This window comes from Oryzias melastigma, linkage group LG19 (assembly GCF_002922805.2).
Source record: "Oryzias melastigma strain HK-1 linkage group LG19, ASM292280v2, whole genome shotgun sequence".
In the NCBI taxonomy this organism is placed as follows: Eukaryota; Metazoa; Chordata; class Actinopteri; order Beloniformes; family Adrianichthyidae; genus Oryzias; species Oryzias melastigma.
Window position 1 is genome coordinate 13,656,971 of NC_050530.1, and position 21,016 is coordinate 13,677,986.

General features: G+C 38.8%; 1 protein-coding gene across 4 annotated transcripts; it reads left to right on the forward strand.

Moving 5' to 3' along the window:
- The first annotated feature begins 1,676 nt into the window (after positions 1 to 1,676).
- sec24c (SEC24 homolog C, COPII coat complex component) lies at positions 1,677 to 20,246 on the forward strand. 4 transcript variants are annotated; one of them, XM_024285211.2, is made up of 25 exons: positions 1,677 to 1,889; positions 3,133 to 3,326; positions 3,585 to 3,665; positions 4,597 to 4,717; positions 5,344 to 5,510; positions 5,829 to 6,560; positions 6,639 to 6,769; positions 7,296 to 7,364; positions 9,323 to 9,431; positions 10,773 to 10,900; positions 11,089 to 11,227; positions 11,327 to 11,442; positions 12,908 to 13,032; positions 13,169 to 13,360; positions 13,443 to 13,536; positions 13,785 to 13,901; positions 13,980 to 14,150; positions 14,238 to 14,334; positions 14,411 to 14,556; positions 15,729 to 15,867; positions 15,964 to 16,082; positions 17,079 to 17,258; positions 17,747 to 17,932; positions 18,101 to 18,190; positions 19,022 to 20,246. In XM_024285211.2, exons 2-25 carry the CDS (start codon positions 3,152 to 3,154, stop codon positions 19,160 to 19,162), a joined length of 3,765 nt encoding a protein of 1,254 aa, XP_024140979.1. In that variant the 5' UTR covers positions 1,677 to 1,889; positions 3,133 to 3,151; the 3' UTR covers positions 19,163 to 20,246. The 4 variants fall into 4 exon arrangements, with proteins under 4 accessions (XP_024140979.1, XP_024140980.1, XP_024140981.1 ...); XM_024285212.2 differs by lacking the exon at positions 7,296 to 7,364 and having other exon boundaries at positions 19,022 to 19,162; XM_024285213.2 differs by lacking the exon at positions 3,585 to 3,665 and having other exon boundaries at positions 1,678 to 1,889.
- Positions 20,247 to 21,016: the final 770 nt, after the last annotated feature.

A 21,016-nucleotide genomic window follows, 5' to 3' on the forward strand; every position in this document is an offset into this window, starting at 1 on the left:
TATCAAGGAATACATTAATTCTGGTAAACTAACAATCCAACCAGATTGATCTTTCTGAATTAAAACGTTAATTGAATTGACCTAAACGGTTAGAAAATTGTTTCAAAATTAAATAAATCGATTATATTTATCTCGGAAAATACCATTTGAACTGAGAGATGGTAAGTTCATTAAACTATAGCATAAAAACGACCAAGTGTTATCACAGCAGACCACATACATGATGGCAGCAAATAATGATCAAGAATCATTATAGTCCAATGTTAGGAAAAACTTTACATTTTGCAAAGACGTGAACAAAGAGTGTAGGATAATGTTATAATAATGTTCTGTTTGTATTATTTTGATGTGAAAAAAGAAAAGTGGGATGAACTTTATGAAACTAAAATGAGAACAGATTTGACTATTAATTCTTGTTAACTTGTTTGTTTGTACACATATTTAATTTACACTTGATTATTTTGCAAAAAATACAAAGAATCTAGAAAACTTCACCTGCACTGCTCCGTTCCAGGTATTTATCTCTGAGTCATACTGGTTGAAGTTTTGGTTAAAGGTGTTTTAGATCGATTTTAGGTAAGTTCAAAATTAACCAATATCGACTATGAACCATATCAGTAACATAAAATTGTTGCTTGAATTGAATTGTTGTTCAAGTCCCACTCTAAGTATCTTTTGTAAAAGGGTCTTTGAATTATAATTTAGCCATTTTTAGGCTAAATCAAAGTGTCAAAGTTTGGTTTTTTAGGACATAATTTCAACAGAGCAACAGAAGTTCATCAGAAATTCGACTCTGAGTTGTGGGCGGATCGTTGATGCACAGTTAGTCTCCTCCCCTTTCCCATCATCCCTTTGTTTACATTTTCTGGCCAGTGGAGCAGGGAGTTTGTGACCTGCTCATTGTAGCACATATCTCACAGCTACAACCTTTTTGTAACAGCATTTTCATCTGCTCCTAAAACACAACAATTTGAATAAAGACAAACTCAGAAATGCAATTTTAAGTTTAATTTTATTTATTCCATTCCATTTTATTTATATAGCTCACTATTATAAAAAACCGCCTCGTTGGGCTTCACGCCTGTAATTTTACAGAAGCAGAAGGTCAGTTGTAAAATATAAACAATAGCTAAAAACTTAACAGACTATATAAAACTGCTAATCCCTGCCCTTAGACCCTCCTTCACGGTAAGGAAAAACTTCTAAAAAAATCTGATTCAGGAAAAAAGAATAAACTTTAGGGATACTCACACGAGAGGGATCCTCTCCCACTGTACAACTACGTATTTGAATAGAGTTCAGCCACATAGGACTGGGGGAGAGGTGGGGGTGAGGTCCACAGCAAAGATGAGCCCGAGGCGTGGTCCACCATGTATAGGAGCACAGATGATCCTTTATGTCCTCCATTAAAAAAAAATTGCACCAAAATGTTAAAAACACAATTTTCATTTAAATGGGTCTTTAAAGTAACAATTTAAAAAATGAGTTTTGACCAAGTTTAACTGTGAATGTAAATTTGTTTTGTGACTTCTTTCGTTTAATTATTTTATGGTATAAAGCAGCACTGGGTGTGTATTTGTGTGTTAAAACAATATATTAATAATTAATTTTAAGTTGGAGTAATACGGATTTATTTTTAAGAAACGAAGTGAAACCGTGTTTGACGTTGTTGACGCAGATGCTCGAAGCTAACAGGAAGTGGCTTCTCGGTGCCCGGATGTGGACGTGGCACAGCGCTGCGGCAGTTCCGGCGAATGTCCGTCTCCGCCAACGAGAAGGGATTAGTGAGCAACACCCCGGGACGACATCGGCTTCTTAGTTTGCCTGCCTTCGGGTTTCACCGTTTGCCACCAACAAACGATAGCCTTACTGTTTACAGCTTTTTGGAAGTAAGTTTCATGCCGGGTGGTTTTGTGTGTGTGTCACATTTTGTCGTCTCAGTGGTGATCTTTGATTTCGCCTCTCGTCTGCTAATGCTAGTCGTGCTAAAGGCGCAGCTAACTGCCCCTGTGAAGAGAAAGGAGGTTATTAGCCTAGCTGGCTAGCAGCGGCTAACTCAAGTTGCTCTCAGCTGATTCCAACTCCACTGCTGTCATGGTTTAAGCCGGGCTCTAGCGTTAGCTTGCTAGTTAGCTGTCACGCGTGGAGAGTTTAATAAATATAACCAACATTTAGCTCTACTTATTACATGTTAGTGGTTTTGACAGTAGCATGTTAAAGTGCTTCGGTTTTAGCTGTTAGTGATACTTTATGTTGCTAATGTTAGCTAGCTATCCAGCTTATTAAATTGCGGCAAGCTTCCCCTCGGGTTTGCTAATAGCAAATTGAATTTTCTTTATTTTCCTTTATATTTTGGATTTTCCCAAGCCACAAATTTAGCTCTATTTATGTTTTTGGCTACCCTGACATACTTTCAAGATGTCTAACAGAGATGGAAGAGTCTAGTAGTACATTTAGGAGGCCTAGCAGCTGTATAGTTTAAAGGTCCAGCGATTGTGTTTCTTATTGTAGCACCCACACTGCTGAATTATTCAAAGGTCCCTCATACAGTCTGTGTTAGTTAGTTAGTTGATACCCATCTCTCTGCAAGTAGGTTAGGCCTAACTCTAGATAGTAAACATGAAAACATTTCTACTAGTTTAACATTAATCATATGGTTTATTTGATAAACTGTTGAATGAAAGTTACCAGATAAAAGTTGATCTTTCCTCCATTTATCTGTGTATATACCGCTTTTGGTAGGTTTTTAATCTAGCATGTAAACATAAATAAATTCTACCAAATAAGTGTCTGTTTGAACTTCGTGGATTTTTCTTGTTTTTTTTTTTTTTTTGCATGACTTTGGTGTGTATTAACTTAAAAACTACGATCTGGTGATTCAAAATTGTTATGGAAACTTTTAGTCGAGGTGTTTTCTAGAAACTTTGTGGCATGAAACAGATTAAACTTTTCATTCATTTTGTGCAACTTTCTAGTTTTTCATTTGAAACTCTTGATGTAAACAAGTCACATTTTGTTTCATTCTTTCACTTTTTTTAAATTATTTTTCTATAATTATTTCTATGTGTAGGTTGAATGGTTTAAGTGTACATTTTTTGACAGCATCTGCACATTTGTCCTATTTCAATGTAGAAAGAGGGATGAACTGAGGATGAATGTAAACCAGCACACTCCAATGGCCCCTCCATATGGCCAGCCCCAGCCCGGTTACGGGCAGCCTGGCTACGGTCAACCCAACTACGCTCCACTGGATGGCGGGTACCCTGCTCCCTACGCACCCCACAATGGCCCTGCTTCAGCCTATCATCCTGGGATTCCACAGCAAGGTAAGCAACAACCTCTCCACACATTTCTGTGTGAATAAAATATAGTTAAATTGTTGTAAATATTCCTCTCCAGGCATTTATAAGCCTTCAACAGCTTAACTAGATTTGTTTTTCACCATCATTCATCGTGCACGTGTGTGAGAAACACTCAGAACCTGCGCATGCTAATCTAATCAGCTATCCTTTCATTTTTTTCCTTTTCCATCTGGCATTACTCCTCATTTTTGTATTTGCTCTTTCCCTTTTCTTGTATTTCAGGTTACTCTTCTTTCACAAGCTTTCCCTCTAAGGCTATGGCAGCAAACCCAATCTCTGATCCCTGTTCTCCTCTTGATTTAGGTAAACTGCCTCATCTGTCTGTTTTTTCTAGATCCTTTACTCGTTTCCTGCAGTCACATATCTCTCTTTATCTACATTCGTGTATTTCCCTCCCTGCTCACCCTTTTCCAGTCCACTTGGAGTAATTACAATTTTAAAAATCACCAAAATTGCAACAAAATTTCTCAGTTTAAATTAGATATATTTGTATCAAACATTTTTCCATGTATTGTGGTATAAGTTTTTGTCTTTTTTTTTTCTTCTTCTTAAACGTTTCCTTAAAGATATGGTTGAAGCACTAAAGTTTGGATTCAAGTCTGTTAGCAGTGTCTGTATGGAAACAGCAGTGCAGTTTAGTGTTTTCAGTAGAATCTTAATTAGAAATATGTCACATTTTAGTTTAAAAGAACCATTCCTAGACACGTTTTTTTGTCCAGAACCACAATGATGTGATGCTTTATTTTTAGCTTTTCACATTGACAGAAGTAATGAAAGTAGTTTATTTTAAAACATTTTTTATAATATTCAATTGAATGGTACAGCTGCTGCTTTTGATCTGTGCTGAGAGATTTAAATCATTAGAACCTCCGTTTAGCTGCAAATGTAGTTGTGTTTACTTGTTTGATATTGATAAATAAATTGTACAATTTTTTAATTCTTTTTTGTTTACTTTAAATGTTATGGACAATTAGACAGTTTTGGGTTGAACTGATCATCTTATAGAATTGCTTTTGATTACTAGCTTAGATCTAAATATTTGTGTCATGCATCTGATTGCTATAAATAGATTGAAGCGTGATGTCCTCAATTTAAGATTTTGTCTCTGCTCTGCAAAGAATGCTGTCACAACAATTTAAAAAATCACAATAATGTTCTCAAAGGTAGGTTTTTTTTCTTTGTTTCAAATGATTCGTTTTCCTCTTTAATTAAAACCTTGTTTTTTCTCCCTAAGGTCCTGCAAGAGGTCCTCCCACCTCTGGACCCCCTCCTGTCCAGGCAGCTCCACAGTATAATCAACACAGTTCAGGCGACATACAAAACGGGCCCCCACCAGTTACACAAGCACCACCCAGGTACATTATTCAATTTTAATTGTACTTTATATATATATATATATATATATATATATATATATATATATATATATAAAATCTAAGCATCTGGACTCTGGATTTATGTAAATTTGACAGATTCAGCTTCATAACTGATAAACAGTAAAAGTAAAGCGTTACATTTGGTTCTGCTCAGACCTTTGAGAGTTCTGCAAACTGTTGACATTAACATTTTTAAATACAGATTTTTTTTAATTCCTCAATATGAAAACCACATAAAGGAGCTCAGCTTTATTATTTATTTATACATATTTATTTTACTATTCATGCTTAAAATGGCTTAAGTACTTTGGTTTCTGCCTAAATGTTGTCACAAGCTGGTTTTCATTCTAAAGTCATCTCTAAAGTACTTGTAAGGTTTGAGATTAAAACACAACAAAGTTTGTGGTTTTGTTAATCTGTTCTTTAAAAACAATGTGAGACGGTTCCTTTAGATGGAACAGTCCAGCAAATAGTTTGATCTTTTTTTTAACGTTTTATTTGCTGCATGTACTGTGTAATTTTTAAGTGCCCCATAATGATGACAGTGAAAATAAATGGTTATCTGCAAGGATTTGATTAAATACGTAACTTTTTTGTGTTTTTAGGCCTCCTGCTTCTATGCAGTACAACCAAGGAGGCGTGAACATGTCAGCACAGCAGCCCTCTTTCCCACAACACTATGGCCCGCCTCCCACAATGCATCAGGTCACCAACCAAATGACTGGGATGCACATTTCATCTGGACCGCCCACACCTGCAGGTCCAGGATATGGTAAGAATGGATAAGAGGCCTCCATACCTTCTGAACCTGAGACAGAATATGCATTCTCACCTTTAGCTACGGTCACACCGCCCTATAGTTTCACACCAGGCCTTTTCCAACAGTAGGTGGTGGACATACGGTAGTAAATAGTAGCAAAGAGGAAGCCCCTCCCTGCTTGTCTCATGTGAAAACCATATGAAAAACACACTTGAGTGCGTTTTTGAACGTGCGTCAGATTCCGCGTGTGAAAGCTGTTTTAGACATAAACACCATCTCATTGACAGTAAAAGTCCTGTAATGCCAACACACTGTCTACTCTCTTCACAGCTCCGCCCCCCAGCTCCCAGCCTCCAACCAGTAGTCATTATGGTGGCACGCCGCAGCCCTCTTATTCTCAATCCCACCCCCCAGCATCCTCTGCTCCATCCCAGCCGCCTCCTTCCAGTGCTCCTGCAGTTTCTCAGCAATATTACCCAAGCTCTGCGCCTCCCTCTCAACAGCCATTCAATTCTCTCCCCCCCACCTCCCAGCAACGGTTCGTCTCTCCAGTTCAACCTCAGCAAACTTTTCCTCCCTCCTCCTCCTCCTCCTACTCTGGTCCGGCTCCTCCACCCACTCATACCTCCTCTGCCCCAGTGACCCAGCCACAGCAGCCCTTCCTTCCACCTCAGCCCCCTTTCTCCTCAGCACCTAGTGGTCAGCCCCCTGCCTTCACCGCCGGTCCGCCCCCACCCACACAGGGATCCTTCCCACTTCAAGCACCCCCACCTTCATCCCAACCAGGCTCCTTTCCTCCTCCCGGTCCTCCTCCCTCCTCAGTTGCCTCTGGGCAGTACCCTAGCTCTATGCCACCACCACCCCAACAGCAGCCTCCTCAATCTCAGCCACCCCCCTTCCACCCAGGGCCCCCTCCTCCACAATCTCAAATGCCCCCCACATCCATTGGTCAGAGCAACCATCAGCCTCCAGGACCGCAGGGCCCGCCGAGCCCTACGGGGCCCCTGCAGCAGCCTCCTCTACAGCAAGGCATGCCGACTGGTTACCCTCCACAACATAATGGTGAGAAGATGATTAGAAAGTTAAATTTTAACGAGTAGTGATTCTTCTGCATGACTAAGCAGTTTATTCCCTCCTCAGGTGCGTTTGGGCAGGTAAGAAGCCCTCAGCCTGGATATGGAGGTCCTTATCCAGGACAACCAAACTATGGGGCTCCAGCACCGGCTCCACAAGCCCAGAAAAGACTCGACCCAGATGCCATTCCAAGTCCAGTAAGTCAACTTAGTGCATGCTCTGTCCTCCATCTGATGTTCTGGTTCTGACCCACTATCAACACTTCAGTGTTTGCAAAAATGTGAAAATACATGAAATTATTTTAACGTCAGGCAGGATGTGACAAACTCAAACTTCAGAATAAACCTTCTTAATGCAATTACAATCAGTTTTTCCTTTCAAAATAAATGCCTATATGTCATAGGATTTAAGATTTTAGCAAACAGATTCTCATCTTCATTTTGAGCCAAATTCTCTTGGGATATAAAGTACTTTTGTAAAGCATTTAATTTTGTTTGCTCAGCTTTAGAAACCACATTCACCATTGACTGAATCTGTATTAATTTTAAATCTACTCACACTCAAACTTTGCAGAACCACTAATCTATAACCAATACTAACCTGTTTGTGAGATTCTGAGCAATCTTGCTGTGGCCTTTCTTCTCTCATACTTTTTTTTATCTTTGTATTTATTCATTTTGTCCTGTTCACGCAAATTTGCTGGACAAACTTTTGAATGTAAAGCAAGCGTCTGACATGCCGCCTGTGCAGAAATCAAGACATAGAATAGACCCAGATGCTATCCCCAGCCCAGTAAGTTTCCTGTGTGCCTGTCTTCATTCTCTCCATCCTGTCACTTCTGCCTGGTTTCACCCCCTCCCCTCCCACCTCCTGTGCTTTCCTGCCACCCCCCACAACTTTGGTCAAATGGCCCCCCCCACCTTCACCCCTGACGTGTGTGAAAACAGTTTCAGATTAGATTCAAAGTTTCTTTTGATTCAGAGGAATGTTATTTTTGTTGAAAACCTCTGACAGATTAACACAGTGACAGCTCATCAGCTATCACCAATGCACATGATCTATATTCAATACTTTCAAGTTTAAATACATTTGTTGCTGAGTTGGAGGTTAAGTTGGTTTGTCTTGGAGCCGGTGGCAGATTAGCTGCTGAACCGAACTCTTTTTACACGAACGCTGTGGTCAAATCATTGACAGTATAAGAGAAGTGGACTGAGTGAGTGTGACATCACTTGTAGAAAATGGCTAAGTTCCAGCTTCAACAAAATAGTCAATTTAGTAATCTTGTTTTTGTGATGTGGACTCAAACGTCATCAGTTAGCAGTGATTGGTCCAAGTTGGTTGAGTCGTTGTTTCTATGGCAAACATCCTCACTAATCAGGATTGAGCTTGTTGGAAGGTTACACCCCTTCCACTTGAAGGGAGAATCTGTCAAATATTTTTGAACATTCGATGTGAGACCACCTACTTTTATGGAGGCATCTGATTGATCCGTTTGTAACTTGAACTGGAGAAAAAATAGGATTAGCAAGAAGATACAGGAAAAAAAATATGCCTATTCTGACAAATAGTTGTTTATTTCTCTATAAAAGTCTATGGGAATATGACCTCTTGGAACCAGCAGGTACTTCCTGTTCACAGGGCAGCCTCCGTCCAGTTCTTGTATACAGTCAATGGTTAAGACGGTCCTTAAAAACATCTGATGCAGATCAAGAAGCATTGTGTTTGTTTCACATGTTGTAAGATGTGATTGAGGAATTTCCCATCGGAGGGGGAGGGTGTCAGTTTAAACAGCTACTAGACATGCTAGGAATAAAGATAACCTGTCTTTCATGCAAAACACAAGCCGATAGTCGTGACCATGAGCTTGTTAAACCCGACTGCTCATGCCATAGCTATAGTTGCTAAGTTTTGGTCTTGTTTGCTGCTAAAGCTAGTCAGACATTTGTACAAGAAAAACATCTGGATGTCCTCAATACAGGAATAGAATCTCATCAGTCTACTGTAGCTGTTACTTGGCTTGCTTCTCAGTGAGTCCACCAGTATGTGGGGAGTCTGCTGTGTAGTGAACCCCTCTTTAGCTGTCTGTGTATGTGGATCTGAAGCTGTCCTTGGATCTACCTGGATGTTCAGTGCTACAGTGCATTTCAAGTTTGTTCTGGAGGCTTGGTTTACATTTCAGTTTGACTGAAATTGTATTTAAGGCCTTGTTGAGTTGAAGCTCTGTAGTCATTCTTGATGAGCTGTCAAACTAGTTCTCCCTCTTAGAAAGTAGTTTCCAAAACGTCACACTGTTTTTTTTAATTTATTTTGTCTTAAAGTTGGTTATAAAATGGTGAACTTTTCTTACTAGAACTGGAGTGTTTATCTGGGAGTTCGCAGCTCCTTGTTTTTCCTCCTTGACTTTGAACTTGGATTGATCCTCTTGTTTTTAACCTGCCCTGCATGCCAGCTTGCAGCATTTGAACTCCTCACAGATCCTTGTATTGAAGGCTCATCTTTACAGCACCGTTCTGTTCAAAGGATTTAGTTTTGTGACTTTGTCGACAGCTTGAGCATGACCCTTCACCCTGGCTCTTTTCCAATGAGAAATCATTGTTGCTGTTGAAGATGTTACTAATCTGCATGTGGACTTTCCTCCTGCATGGCTGTTTAATGTTCCTCTTTTAGGCGTGATGAATTCTGGGCTGGGACCGTGTGTCTTCTGTTTCTTTGCTCTAGTTGAACTCGTATTTTGCTTCTCGTCCTTCTAGATCCAGGTAATAGAGGACGACAAGGCGAAGACCAACGAGCCGTTCACAACAGGGGTCAGGGGTCAGGCTCCACCACTGGTCACCACCAACTTTCAGGTCAAAGATCAAGGTTTGTTCCACTTCTCGTGGTCAGATGTTTGAAGCCCAGTTTACCTCTAAACCCAACTGATATCTGAGAGCTTCTAAAAGGACTCATGTAGGATGTTTAAGTAATTTATACATTTTATATGATCTTATATATTTGCATTTTTAAATGTTATATGAATATGTGCTGTCTCTGTCTTAAATAAACGAAAACAAAGTTGTGGCGTTGGCAAATTTGACAATTCAAAAACACTCCTTTTAGAATAAAATAAAAAGATCATAAAGTAAATAATGTTTATATATATATAAATTATAGCTTATAAGAAAATGCTAAACATTAGTCACACTTTTGTATACACAGCCTGACTTTTTACCTCTTTGTCTTCAAGAGAATTACAACACCCACACTTCAGCGTGTGTGTTTTTATTTTATTTTTTTCTTACAGCACATTGTGTTCTGTGTCCTGATTGGCTATTGATCAATGGTAGTCAATCTTTTCTGCGCCATCTCTTTTGTATAAATGGCATCCAGTTTGCCAGAGAGACAGGACAAGTTAAAAAAAAAAAAAAAAAACAGTTTGCCAGAGTGACTAATCTTTTCATTCTGACACTGGACTTATTTTCTATGAAGGTTTAAACTTTGAGTTTATCTATAAACTGCAGTGAGGGGTTTTACAGCCTTAAAATATCTACAAATATTTTAAAAGAAGTAAAGATGTCTACTTCACGGATTTACCTATTTAACTCCTGCGATAAACAATGAAAGACTGTATTGCTTTTGATGTCTAATCCGAAAAATACGGAACCTGAAAACGGCCTAGCTTACTTTTTTTTTCTTTTTATTGTTTTCTTGTGATATTTAGACCTATTGTCTCAGGCTGTTTGGGTCTGGTATTGTCCGGAGCTCAATGAACGCACCACGCAAAGATGCTCATTGGCCCAAGTTTCTCTCAGTCAACCTGTCACTGGGGTTTTAGATAAATAAAGAGAGAGGGCTGGTGAAGGGACAGAATTAAGGCCATTGAGGAGCGTAGATCCACTAGTAACTCAAGAAAATAGCCTAAAAAACAACTTTTATTTAGGCGTTTTTTTGTTGTGAACCACAAAAGAAAGAGACTTAAAAGAGGGGGAAAAAGAGAGGAACACCACAACATATTCTTTATCTCATTATCACAAGTTTGTTTTCTTGTGATAATGAGATAGTGGACGTCATTATCACGAGAAAACGATCAAAAGAAAAAAGTAGGGCAGGCCGTTTTTGGCTTTCATAGTAAAACTTAAACACTTCAAAACCTTTTTTTTTTTACTCCAATAAATCTATTTTGGTTGTTAAAGAATCATTCATGGATGAACTGTTGGTTCGTAGGGAACGCCAGCCCGAGGTTTGTTCGCTGCACAGCTTACAACATGCCTTGTACAGCCGACATGGCGAAGCAGTCTCAGGTGCCGCTGGCTGCCGTTATCAAGCCCCTCGCCACGCTGCCGCCTGATGAGGTGAGGGATTTTTATTCTCTTTATTTTGTGACAAAATATTTTCATTCTGATTGTAGCATTTAAAAAAACGTATGTTAAGTGGAGTTTTTGTTTTGAAATATTAAGTCTGGCTTTTATGGAATGAATCCCATTTTCCAGTTAAACGTTCTGATGAATGTTTTTTCTGTGTTCACTGAATGTCTCTCCAGACTCCTCCATACGTGGTTGATCACGGCGAGGGAGGTCCAATCCGCTGCAACCGATGCAAGGCCTACATGTGTCCGTATATGCAGTTCATAGAGGGAGGGCGCCGCTTCCAGTGTAGCTTCTGCAGCTGCGTCACAGAGGGTGAGTCTGTTTCAGAGTGAAACCCCAAACACCTCGCAGGTTTTCTCTAATGAGCTGGGACATTTTAAACTGACTTGTTCTGTGGTTTGTCTCCTGAAGTGCCTCCACATTACTTCCAGCATCTGGACCACACCGGGAAACGTGTGGACTGCTACGACCGGCCGGAGCTGTCGCTGGGCAGTTACGAGTTTCTGGCCACCGTCGATTATTGTAAGGTAAGACCTGTGACCCGGATCCTCTATGAACCTGCAGATTTTATAATCAGAAAATATGGTGTCAACTGGATACATTCAACTCAGAAGAAGCTTTCTTGCGGTTTGAAGGTGTGTCGCCTTGGTTTTGGTGCGGAGAAACCACCGATCGTTTACGTTTTCATTTCCACCCCTACCTCTGTTTTGGTTTTGTACCAACTTTAACCATTTTTACAACCAAAAAAAATTAAATCAATGAAATTTTGTTAAAATATACGAATGCTTTTAATTTTTTAAAATAACTTTAACCCGTGAAAATTACTCCTATAGAAACATTACTCCCCTTTTTTGCCTTTTTTTTAGTTATCACATAATCTCTTGAAATATGTTTAATGAATTAAATCTGTTGCCCGTTTTTCCAGAATGTTTACCCTCTATTTACTTAAAAAAATATATATTTTTTTTATGTTCTGACGCTTTAATTATGAGAAATTACAGACAAAACAACAAACAGATTTGTATTTACAGCAAGTTTTTCTTATAAAAACTCTAAAAGAACCGACCCAAAGGTTTTGAAATGACAAAATATAAATTTTAGCTATAATAAACCAGCGCAAAGAGTTTTGTTATGGGTGATTTTATTTTTTTTCTACAGCTTCTTGACGTTCAAATGTAAGGACATTTTTTGAGTGTGTGGTAGATTTGGAAGCAGCTTCTGTGCAGCACAACTCCACATTCTTCACACATCAAAGGGTGCATTTTTGCAGAAAACACATTCCTTTCTTGACAAACAAATCTGTAAAATGTATCTTTAAAAGACAAAATGTAAAGAGCATTTTTGCCGAAAAAAAATCTATGTATTTGTAGGAACAGATAATGCAAAACTACTATAGTTTTAAAGAAATGGGAATTATAGAAACTTTACACTATTAGTAAAAATTGCACTACCATTAATAATCATGGCTACCTTTTTTAGCAAACACTTACTGCATCTGGGATGCAGACCAACCTCAACCTGTTTTCAAGCTCCTCTTGCTTTTCACACCACATATTCCAATAAAAAACAAAGCTAAAATTGATCTATATTTCTTCCATTGACTCTCCATCGCCCTTCTGTTGATCCTCTATGTCACCGTTGCAAAACTCAACCAACTGCAGGAACCGCACAGACTATTGTAAAGTGTTACAAATCAGAGCAAAGCTGCTTTTCTCTGCTTTCAGAATCAGTTGGAATTACATTTATAGCGCAAACACTCAGAGTGTTTTCTGTCACAGACGTTAGCTCTGGTGTTAAAGTGTTAATATCTAAGTAAACAAGTTGTTTATTTTGTTGTACTGACACTGTTGTCAGTTTCTTTAAGGCCACTCCTCCATTTGATTCATGTTCTCTGCTCTGCATGAAATGAACCACACGGCAGCCATGAGTGTTTTTGCGCATGTATGTCCTGTTATTCTACTCTTAGCTCAAGTATGTTCATGTCTCTAACAGAACAACAAGATTCCTCAGCCTCCAGCCTTCATCTTTCTAATTGATGTGTCCTACAATGCTGTGAAGAGCGGCCTGGTCAGCATCATCTGCCAGGAACTCAAGAGCCTGTTGGATCACCTACCCAGGTACTCCAACATTTCTATGAACTCGAAGGGAAGAACAGATTAAGCACTGACTATCCAGTTAATTTAATGTTCATCTGCCCGACTGTTCGTCTGATTTGATGCCATCTTGACGTCTTTCCACCTTTTCATCGCTCAGGGAAAATCCAGAAATAGACTCCGTGATCCGAGTGGGGTTTGTCACCTACAACAAAGTCCTGCACTTCTACAACGTGAAGGCCAGCCTGGCCCAGCCCCAGATGCTGGTGGTGTCTGACGTGTCGGACATGTTCGTGCCCCTGCTGGACGGCTTCCTGGTCAATGTGAACGAGAGTCGACAAGTCATCGAGAGGTGTGCACAGGTTCACTGATCGATACGTACGCACTCTCATGCTTTGATTTGGTCTTTATGGTGCGCTGCTGGTGTTTTTCAGTTTGTTGGACCAGATCCCAGAGATGTTTGCTGACACCAGGGAGACGGAAACGGTCTTTGGACCCGTCATCCAGGCAGGACTGGAGGCCCTCAAGGTACACGGAAGTTGTTCTGATTCCTTATCATCTCAAGTTGATTGATTGGATTTAGTGAGTCAGAAAGAAGAAGAAAGCAATACTACATTTTTATTTAATGCTAACAATAAGCTTTAAATTTAAATTTAAGATTTTTTTTAAAGAAATTAAGTAAGTTTGTGAAAAAGAATGCAAATAGGAACTTCTAACTGTAAGGAAAATTATGGGATGAGTTCAAACTCTGATGGAGTTTTGTGTTGGGCCTTCAGGCTGCCGACTGCGCAGGGAAGCTGTTTGTGTTTCACACTTCTCTTCCCATCGCCGAAGCTCCAGGAAAACTCAAAAACAGAGAAGATAAGAAGTTGATCGGCACAGACAAGGAAAAGGTAAGAGTCATCAAATCATTTCCTTTCAGCTCACGTCGCTCCTCGACTCACCGCTTTCCCCCTTCTTGTCGCCTGCAGTCACTTTTCCAGCCGCAGGCGGGGTTCTACAACAACCTGGCTAAAGAGTGCGTCACTCAGGGTTGCTGTGTGGATCTTTTCCTTTTCCCAAATCAGTATGTGGATGTTGCGACGTTAGGGGTGGTCCCCGTCTCCACAGGAGGGTCCATCTACAAATACACCTATTTCCAGGTGAGCAAACGTCTATAAAACTCGACTGAGGGAAATGTTTAAAGCTGTAATAAAACATGTAATGTTGATGTTTTCTCTTCCTTCCAGGCTCAGTCAGATCAGGAGCGATTCCTGAACGACCTCAGAAGAGACATTCAAAAACCAGTCGGGTTTGACGCCGTTATGAGAGTGCGAACTAGCACAGGTGAGACTCCAGCACTCTTGAAAACTTTTTTTGAAATTTAGTGGAATTTCTGAAAATCTCGACTCTTATCCTTCAGGAATCCGAGCCACCGACTTCTACGGCTCATTTTTCATGAATAACACCACAGACGTGGAGCTGGCAGGCCTGGATTGTGACAAGGCCATCACTGTGGAGTTCAAACACGACGACAAACTCAGCGAGGAGACGGGGGCGCTCATGCAGGTGTGTAGAAGCCCACAGAGGTTATTAACTTTTTGGAAGCCCTATGAAAGGATGACCAGAGTGGGAATTTTAGCTTTTAACTAGGGACGTGAATGTTGACGCGTTAACATGCTCTATTAATAAAACGTAATTAATTGTTTAATATGTTTTAATCACGTTTAGACGTCCTGCCTGTAGCTGTGAGATCAGTGGAATAAAACTCCATCTAAAATAAACTTAAACTTTTTTACGTTCTGTGATTGAGATTTTGTTAAATTAAAGAGATAATATGGCATTCATTTGTGGTTTTTAGAGAAAACCGATCTTCTATTTTAATAAATAAGACAGAAGCTCTCTGTTTTGAGAATTCCAAAGAGGAAACCAACCATTATTTTATTTAGGGAAGGGGACCGACTTAAATTTTCCGCAATATTGTCTAAAAATTGAGGAAACTCTGCGGTTCTCCGCAAAAGCCCCGCCCCCCACGCCCCCACCTAAGAGCAGCTGGATCAAACTTCTCCCAAAAAGTTGTTTTATTATTTTTCACATTTGTAAAAGTTTGAGAAAATAAGGAAAAAGCTCAAAAAAGGAAAAACAGAATTTCTGGAAAAATGTAAAATATACAGAATTTCTCTGGGAGAGAACTTCTTATTTTTTGGGCTACATGGTGTGACTTTAGCTTGGATTTTTTTTTAGTATGTTCTTTCAAAACATGTTGATTCGTTTGTTGAAAAATGTTATTCTTGTTGTTTTAATAAAATTGCAACTAAAACTAGTTTGTTAAACATTTTTGGGGTTTCCACAGCAAAATGAATCACATTTTTCCAGAATTTTCCGTTTTTGGATAATTTGATGTATAGTGTTTGAATATAACATGGGAAAACGACAAATTAAAGGTGGTGTCACAAAGGAGAGTTTGTGCTGATTAAATTGATACCAAATGCGCAAGCAGATAGTCTTTCAAATTGAAAATAGAGGTAAATTCTAAAGTAGACAAAGACAAATTATAAATTGATTAATTAAAAATAAAAGTTATGAATGCCGAAGATTTTGTGTTTTTAAGCGATTTTAAGCGTCATTGGCAACGCTTCAGGTTTTAAAGGGTTAAGAACTTGTTGGCCTCACATCAGCAGGAACAAGCTGTGAACATAAGAAGCACTTTGATTCAATAAGACCCATTCGTTCTCCGGCAGTGCGCTGTGCTCTACACCAGCTGCAGCGGTCAGAGGCGTCTGCGCATCCATAACATGGCGGTCAACTGCTGCTCCCAGCTGGCTGATCTGTATCGCAACTGCGAGACGGACACCATCATCAACTTCCTCTCTAAATATGGTGGGTTCTCAATTAATGTGTCCACCTTGGAGTCCAATTAGTTTTAATTGCATTGTAAAGTATTTTTTCAAATTTGTGTGTTTTTCTGTTTTCCAGCTTTCCGAGGTGTCTTGAATAACCCCACGAAGGCAGTGAGGGACACTCTGGTCAACCAGTGTGCTCAGATTCTGGCCTGTTATAGAAAGAACTGCGCCAGTCCGTCGTCTGCTGGACAGGTACTTCAGGAAGAGGTTCTCACACAAAGCGTACGCTGCCAGGAGATTTATTCAGTTCTTTTGGTTTTGGTCACTTCTTTAGGCCAAACTCTTGTAATGATATAAACAATTTAATGGTTGACTAATTCTTCAGGTAAAAGATGTAGAATAAAAAAATGATATCATAAAAAAATAATTATCTTAAAGCATTATATATATATATATATATATATATATATATATATTTTTTTTTTTTCAAAACTAATAATCCTGCAGGGTCTTAAAAAGTCTTCAAAAGCACTGAATTCAAATCAAATGACGTAAATAAACATTGGGAAAACCAGTTGTTACGCACTAATATGGTGATTACCCACCTATGTTTGATTTTTTATTTTTTATTTTTTAAAGAAGAGCTTTAAAGCATCACTTACATAAGAAGGTACAGTTTTGGTCAGAAAATGTATTTTTTTTCTAATATTTCAATTTTAAAAAATGGGAAGGAATTAATAAAACGGGAAATATTCAATTAAATGGGAAATAGTCTTAGAAATTTGTCTTAATTTTTGACATACATCACCTTACAAAGGTCTTAAAGTGTTAACTTGAAGAAACTTATAGGAACCTTTTTTACATTTTTTATTAATAATTATTAGACTATTATTAAGTTAAATTAATCTCATGTTGCAGTTAAAATCAAGTTCTTGGGTTAAACGGTTTTCTATAGTTTTTCTGGCTGTGTTCAACTTTTGGATCGTACTTATTGTCTTTTTTTATTATTATTATTATTATTTATTATTATTATTATTATTCAATTTTGTTTCAATTTCCACTTTAAAAAATTCTGTCATTTATCTCTAAATCATTTTAATCAAAATTGTCTAAAATTAGAATTAGATATCAACTGCTGAAAATTGTTGAGGTAAATGTACTTCGACCTGAAAACAGAATATGTGTTTATAATGGGACATTTTTAGAAACTCTATTATTTGCATTTTTATTATGTTTTTCTTCTTCCAGCTGATTCTTCCTGAGTGCATGAAACTGCTTCCTGTTTACCTAAACTGCGTTCTGAAGAGCGACGTTCTGCTGCCGGGAGCTGACGTCTCATTGGACGACAGGGCTTACCTCAGGCAGCTCATCAGCTGCATGGACGTCGCAGAGACGCACGTCTTCTTCTACCCCCGTCTGCTGCCGCTGGTACAGAAGCTTCACTTTGCTTTAATGTTAATTATCAAATGTAAAGATTTGGACCCCAAAGTGACCAGCATCTTTTACACCACTCCTGAGGTTCTCCTACCAATTGTAATACTTTTCTAGAGGCTGTCACTGCCTCAGCAATTCTCTCTTTTGGCGCCTCCATCCAGACATTTAGCTGTGAACTGAGCGCAGGACGGCAGGAGTTAAGAGCCTTAAACAGACTGACCCCGCTGTGTTTTCATCAGAATCAGTGTCCTTATGTAACTGTCTGAGCAGGATTAAATCTGCAGGACACTCTGCGTACACAGGTGTCCGTCAAGGGTCTGAAACCCACGACACCAACAGCTTCAAATATTCTTTTAGTCACCTGCTCTGGGTTTGGAATGTTTTCTAAACTAAACTAATGCTAATAATAATTAAAAAAAAATCTTGTTGGTTTAGTTTTCAAAATCTTTTTCCTGAAGGGAGAATTTCTGTTGACTCTGCAGGTGAAGCTGGAAAGCGGGGCGCTGCCCGTGGCAGTGAGGGACTCGGAGGAGAGGCTGTCCAAAGGCGGAGTTTACCTCTTGGAGACGGGGCTCCACCTCTTCCTGTGGGTGGGAGCCAGCGTCCAGCAGGAGCTGCTCCTCAACATCTTCGGCACGCCGAGCTTTGGTCAGATCGACTCCAGCATGGTGAGGGCTGATGGAGCGGCCGTGTTCTGCTGACACATCTTTAGGACTTTTTGTCCTGTAGCAGTTCATTAAAAATTAACACTTTCGAAACTTCAGTGAGTTAATTAATTTGTTACTTTAACTATGCAGGTTTTATTTATTTTTGTATTTATTTTCTTTGTGTTTCAGACGAGTCTGCCGGTTCTGGAGAACCCGTTCTCTCAAAGACTTAGAGAGATCATCGAATCCTTCAGAGCACAGAGATCGCGATACATGAAGGTAAAATCTCACTTTTTCTTTTTTTTCTCTTTATTTTTCATTTGTAATTATTAAACTTTAAATTTAGTAAAAAAAAAAAAAAAAAAAAAAAAAACTAAAAGTTATCAAAATATCAGCTTTTACAAAAGACAGAAATGGATTCAAACTGATAATCAAACACTCGTCTTTCAATAAATTTATTATCATTTGTCAGCTTGTTTTAATTCATGCAACTTCTTTGAATCAATCATTGAAATACGGTTAAATTATTTTTTTAAATATTTTTTTTAGCTGATTTAAAAAATATTATTTGAACATTTTAAATTAAAACATTTTAACAGTTTTTAGTCTGAAATTTTAGACGAGAATCTTTGTTCTGTTGGACAAAAAAAGTCTTGTTGCACTTTTCTCATGAAATGTAAACTCAAATTTGCCACTTTGAGTATTTCTTAATTCAGATCGATGTGAATCAGGAGCAGATGAAAAAAATATGTCAGGAAAAAGTGTGTTTGTGACGTAATATGCTGCTCTGAGCTTCCAGACAAACTACAACACTCAAACTTCTAATGATCCACTGCTTTTCTGCAGAAATTATGTCCTAGAAAATGTCAGGTTTTTAACATTTTGGTTAAAAGTTGCAAAATCCTAATTTAAATACCACTGGAAACGCTTTAAAAATTCATCAAAAGATGATCAGAGGGGAACTTAAAAAAATAGACTAATTCTACCATGTTTATTCTATGACTATCTTTCTTTTTTTATTGTACTTTAAATATAAAAAGTATCTAATAAATAACAAAAAGTTTAAGAACAGGTGTTTGACACCAAGCTCCTCCCCCTTTTCTGTGTCAGCTGGTCGTGGTGAAGCAGGAGGACCGAGCCGAGCTGATGTTCAAGCACTTCCTGGTGGAGGACAAGAGCGCCAGTGGGGGAGCGTCATACGTGGACTTCCTGTGTCACATGCACAAGGAGATCCGCCAGCTTCTCAGCTAGGCCCGCAGACCACGAGTCTCACCACAGACAAAGCCCCGCCCCCTCACAGATCACCCCCAGCGTGTAAAAGAAACGCATCACCTTTTTTTTAAAAAGCTGATCAACTAAAAGCCCTCCCTGCTGTCTGTCAGAGCAGCTGGCAGATAACACTGTGTGATAGTGAGTGTGAGAGGGACAAACTGACCAGGAAGGGGGGGACGTGTAAATAAACAAATATACATTTATGTATACAGCAGAGGTAAACGTAAAGGAGGTGGCTGGTGTTAATGTAGTTGTTCTACTGTATGTATGACTAGCACTGAAAGGCTTTTTGGGAGCAGAAAACATCCTGAGCTTGTTTTATATGAGTGAATCCAATACAATGAAATCCATGAAGTTGATTTTAAATCATCGATTTGTCTCTTAATCACTAAAGTCATGGCCTTAGTAACCGCTGCTCCAATCATTCATGTTTATTTAAGCTGATCTTTGTACTCAGATTACTCTCCTGAGAAAATAAAATTCTTTGGGGCACGAGGGCTTCAGTCAGAAACCGATTCTGGATTTGACTAACATCAGACTTTATATCCGGGTCGCGTGGAAAGACCGCAGAATGAAAGCAGATGAATCCGTTTGCAGCTTAAGCTGCCCACACTGATGAGTTGAACAGCTGTTCATCAAATATATAATCTGTACAGAATTCATAGAAAATAACAATTTTAAAGACCCCGCCTGAGTAGCCCGGTCTGTTTGTGTCACAAACGATGAGACTGTGGCTTTTAGAGAACGATGGGCTTTTGATACATACTCTGGTGTGACTGTGTGACAGAAGTGTGAATGTGTGGTCGGTCCTGGTGAATTTCTCTCATGGAACAGAGGGATCAGCCAGCACACACACACTCCAACCGTCTTCATCACTTTCTGTTCCTTTTTTAAATTTGTGTGTGTGCGTGCTCCGCCCTCTGTTCCGGTTTTTGTTGTTCACTGATTCTGGTTGACCCGCCGTCTTGACTGTAATCTTAATTTCTCCTTTTTTTTTCTTTAATTTTTCCCCCCATTGCCTCTCGGGACTGCTAATAAAAGGATTGTTCAAAGTGAAACTTTACATTTTTATGATGACTTTCTATCATTGTATTTATTTTTCTTTTAATTTTTTTCAGCATTTTGTTTATTCAAATAACAGTTTTCCCTATTTACAAGTAAGTTTTTTGGAGTAAATACATATTTTTCATCACTTATATATCATAACCTAAAAAAAAAATATAAAGGCAAAAATGACTTTTAAAGCTAAAATAATTTCTTTATTTGCGCAAGAAAATTATGGAATTTCTTCACTTTCATGAGACATTAGCACAGGGGTGTCAAACTCAATGGTTGAAAAGTTAGAGTATGTTAAAGATTTTGTGTTTAAGTGCCACGACAACGCCTCAGGTGTTAAACCAGGGGTGTCGAACACAATCGCACAAGGGGCCAAAATCCAAAACACACCTTAGGTTACGGGCCGAACAGGATAAACATTTATTAAACACTCTAAAACTACATTTTTCAATTTTTTAAAACATAACTTTTTAACATGATTAAGAACTAAATTTATAGCATTACTTGTAAGAAAGCTAATGCTGTAAGCTGAATTTGGTCACTGAAGGTGCTACTGCTGATGGCTGGAAATCACTGAAGCTGATAGCCAGCTAAATATGATCTAAATAACAAATTAGCCTAAAAACTAAAAAAAAAAACTTAGGCTCGCCAAAACAGCAAGCGTGTAGCTGAAAAATAGCTACACTTCAAAATAGCCTAAACTGAAAAAAGCCTAAATTACCCAAAACAGCTAGCATCTAAATATTAGCCCAACTCCAAAACAGCCTAAAAAAACCT

Excerpts from the sequence above, each read along its gene's own strand:
- sec24c (XM_024285211.2), top strand. The coding sequence starts at position 3,152 with ATGAATGTAAACCAGCACACTCCAATGGCCCCTCCATATGGCCAGCCC. Across the intron at positions 13,033-13,168 it reads CTGTTGGATCACCTACCCAG|GGAAAATCCAGAAATAGACT; the intron begins GTACTCCAACAT and ends TTCATCGCTCAG. Across the intron at positions 14,335-14,410 it reads GAGAGTGCGAACTAGCACAG|GAATCCGAGCCACCGACTTC; the intron begins GTGAGACTCCAG and ends CTTATCCTTCAG.